The sequence below is a fragment of the Merops nubicus genome, unplaced genomic scaffold (assembly GCF_000691845.1).
Source record: "Merops nubicus isolate BGI_N331 unplaced genomic scaffold, ASM69184v1 scaffold29308, whole genome shotgun sequence".
Taxonomy (NCBI): Eukaryota; Metazoa; Chordata; class Aves; order Coraciiformes; family Meropidae; genus Merops; species Merops nubicus.
This window is the reverse complement of record NW_008626821.1, coordinates 1,988-4,701: the sequence shown is the minus strand read 5'-3', so window position 1 is coordinate 4,701 and position 2,714 is coordinate 1,988. Positions and strand designations below refer to the sequence as shown.

The 2,714-nt window shown below is 63.1% G+C and overlaps 1 protein-coding gene across 1 annotated transcript; it reads left to right on the top strand.

Annotated features, from left to right (window-relative positions):
* Nucleotides 1-186: 186 nt before the first annotated feature.
* DHODH (dihydroorotate dehydrogenase (quinone)) lies at nt 187-2,419 on the top strand (the record flags this gene model as incomplete). Its single annotated transcript, XM_008946139.1, has 6 exons — nt 187-269; nt 795-982; nt 1,405-1,518; nt 1,848-2,001; nt 2,075-2,234; nt 2,365-2,419. Coding segments are annotated over 6 exons (754 nt in total), but the record flags the coding sequence as incomplete, so codon positions are not given.
* Between the last annotated feature and the right edge of the window lie 295 nt (nt 2,420-2,714).

Here is a 2,714-nt window from a genome sequence, read left to right as displayed (position 1 = left end):
CTGGGGGAGGCTGGGCGGGCTGTCAGTCGGGTGGTCCCAGCTCTGTGGTGTGTGCTGCGGTGGCCTTTGGGTTGGATGGACCAAGCAGAGCTGCATGGACTGTACGTCTCCCTAATGTTCCTCCTGTGTTCTGCTTGGGGATTTTGGGCATCAGCCTGGCCCTGAACTTTGTCTCTTCTGGTGCAGGTATGGATTCAACAGCCACGGCCATGCTGCAGTGGAGCGCAGGCTGCGGGCCCGGCAGGAGACACAGCTGAGGTTCACTGAAGGTGAGCTCTTGAGGCTGCAGCCTGGGTTTGGGGGTTTCCCATGTAGCTGTGGGCTAGGAAAGATGTGTGATGCCAGTGTCCAGGCATAGGAGGGCACTGGCCAGAGCGAGGTGCGCTCAGACAGGAGGAACCCTCTTGGGGCTGTTGCGTCTCCCCCTTGGTACTGTGACCAGGCACGATTCTCCTGCCATTTTCTCTGTCACAGAGGCTCTGCTTCCTGCTTGGGGCAGGACGTGTCCACTGAGACTAGCCCAAAGCCAACAGGGGCCCAGCTGAGTGGTTTCCAAGGGCAGCCTCTGCTGGGTGGTCAGGCTGGAGACTGCAGTGCTGGGAGATGCTAACTAGGGCAGCTGTGGTGATGCTCCTGCGGCTGCAGGACAGTCCCAAGCCCATCCCCATGAAACATGTGGGCTGCACATCCCCATCTTGATTTTAGCAGGTCATGTGGCGTCCCTTGTTAGGTGTTGTGGCCCCTCGGGTGGTGGTTGGTCTTGCTGCCGTGGTTCAGATGCGTCTGTGTTCCAGCGGGGATGCCCCTTGGAGTCAACCTGGGCAAAAACAAGAGCTCTACTGATGCATCAGCTGACTACATGGCTGGGGTACAGACACTGGGCCCCTTGGCTGACTACCTCGTTGTGAATGTGTCCAGCCCAAACACCCCAGGGCTGCGAGACCTGCAAGGCAAGGCTGAGCTGCAGGACCTGCTGACCAAGGTGGGTGGTGAGGTCAGCCAGCCTGGACCACAGCTGCAGCACTGTGTGCAGTCAGTGGTGGTTTCCTGGAGCAGTGGGCAGAGCCACCACGATGTCCCCTGATCAGCCACTGGCATGGGGTTCTCTGGGGCACTGTACTCCAGCAAAGGGCATCTGACCAGGGAGGCGTTTTCCCTCTGCTTTACTCCTGCAAGGGGGCAGTGAGCCATCCACTGCACGGCATAGGGAGTCACTGTGGTCCTGCGTGGGTCGTGTGACCCGGGCCCTGTGCCACAGGGTGCCCGTCCCATCAGCGGTGCTGTGTGGGGAGAGCAGGGGCCTGTCCCTGCGCCACCTGTGGCGACGGGCGTGCATCTGCGTGGTCTGGGGTAGAGGATGTTTCCCCCAGCGTGTTGCTCTGTGTCCCCACGTGTCCACTGCAGGTGCTGGCAGAGAGGGACGTGCTGCCCTGTGAGCACAAGCCAGCTGTGCTGGTGAAGATTGCCCCTGACCTCAGCATGCAGGACAAGCAGGACATCGCTAGTGTTGTCTGCGAGGTGAGGAGGCAGGAGGGGAGGCCGGTGTGCCTCCTGCTGACCTCAAACAGTGCCGGGCAGGACCAGCTGCTCCTGGCAAGCTCTCTCTGAAGGCACAGGCAGGCCTGCAGCTCTTTGTCTGCTGTAGAGTCAGCGTCCTGGGTAGTTCCAAGTCGACGAGGGCCTGCGTGCATCACCAGGACCTTGGGGGTGGTCCAGGCAGTGAGGGACTGCTTTGTCCCTGGATGTGTTACTGGGGCACTTGCTGAGGGGTTCCTGGCAGTCTGGCCTGGGCATGAGAGTGGGGGCTGCTGATGGCAGCTGTGCCCTCATGCTGCTGCCCCCCTCAGCTAGGTGTGGACGGGCTGATCATCAGCAACACCACCGTGAGCCGCCCCAGCAGCCTCCGGAGTGGGCGTCGCATGGAGCCGGGCGGCCTCAGTGGGAAGCCCCTGCGGGAGCTCTCCACACAGACCGTCAGGGAGATGTATACCCTCACGCAAGGTAGGGGCAGAGCAGAGCCTGGGGGCACGTGTGTGTATCACCGGTGCTGTCCTGACTCTGCGCCCGCCTGCAGGGCGGGTGCCCATCATCGGGGTGGGTGGGGTGAGCAGCGGGCGCGATGCCCTGGAGAAGATCCGTGCCGGAGCCTCGCTCGTGCAGATGTACACGGCGCTCGTGTACCATGGGCCGCTGGTGGTGGGGACAGTGAAGCGGGAACTGGAGGAGCTGTTAAGGTGAGCAAGAGGCCAGGGACCTCCCCGGGGAGCCCCAGGCCCAGGGTGGCTCTGGGCGCCTGCCCAGCGGTGCGCGGGGCTGACTTGGGGTGCCAGGCTGGCCCCGCCATCGGACGCTGTCCCCACGCAGGGAGCAGGGATTCAAGAATGTCTCGGAGGCCGTAGGAGCAGATCACCGGTGCTGACGCCGCAGAACCAAGGTCTAACCAGGAGGAGCTGTGGCCGAGCAGGGCCGCGTCTGACGCTTCCAGTGCTGGGTGCACTGGGGCTGAGCCGAGGTCCTGGTCCAAGCCCCTGCGGAGGGTCAGTGATGGGTGAAGCCGGGGTTGCACTAGTGGTGAGCAGGGTGGGGGCCTCTTCACTGGTGTCACGTTCTGGACTGCTGTGGGTTGGGCTCCCCAGCAGAAACGTGTGCTAGGTGAGGCTCTGCTGGGCTGTGGGGAAGGCACCTGGGAGGACAGCCCTGTGGGGGCTGTAGTG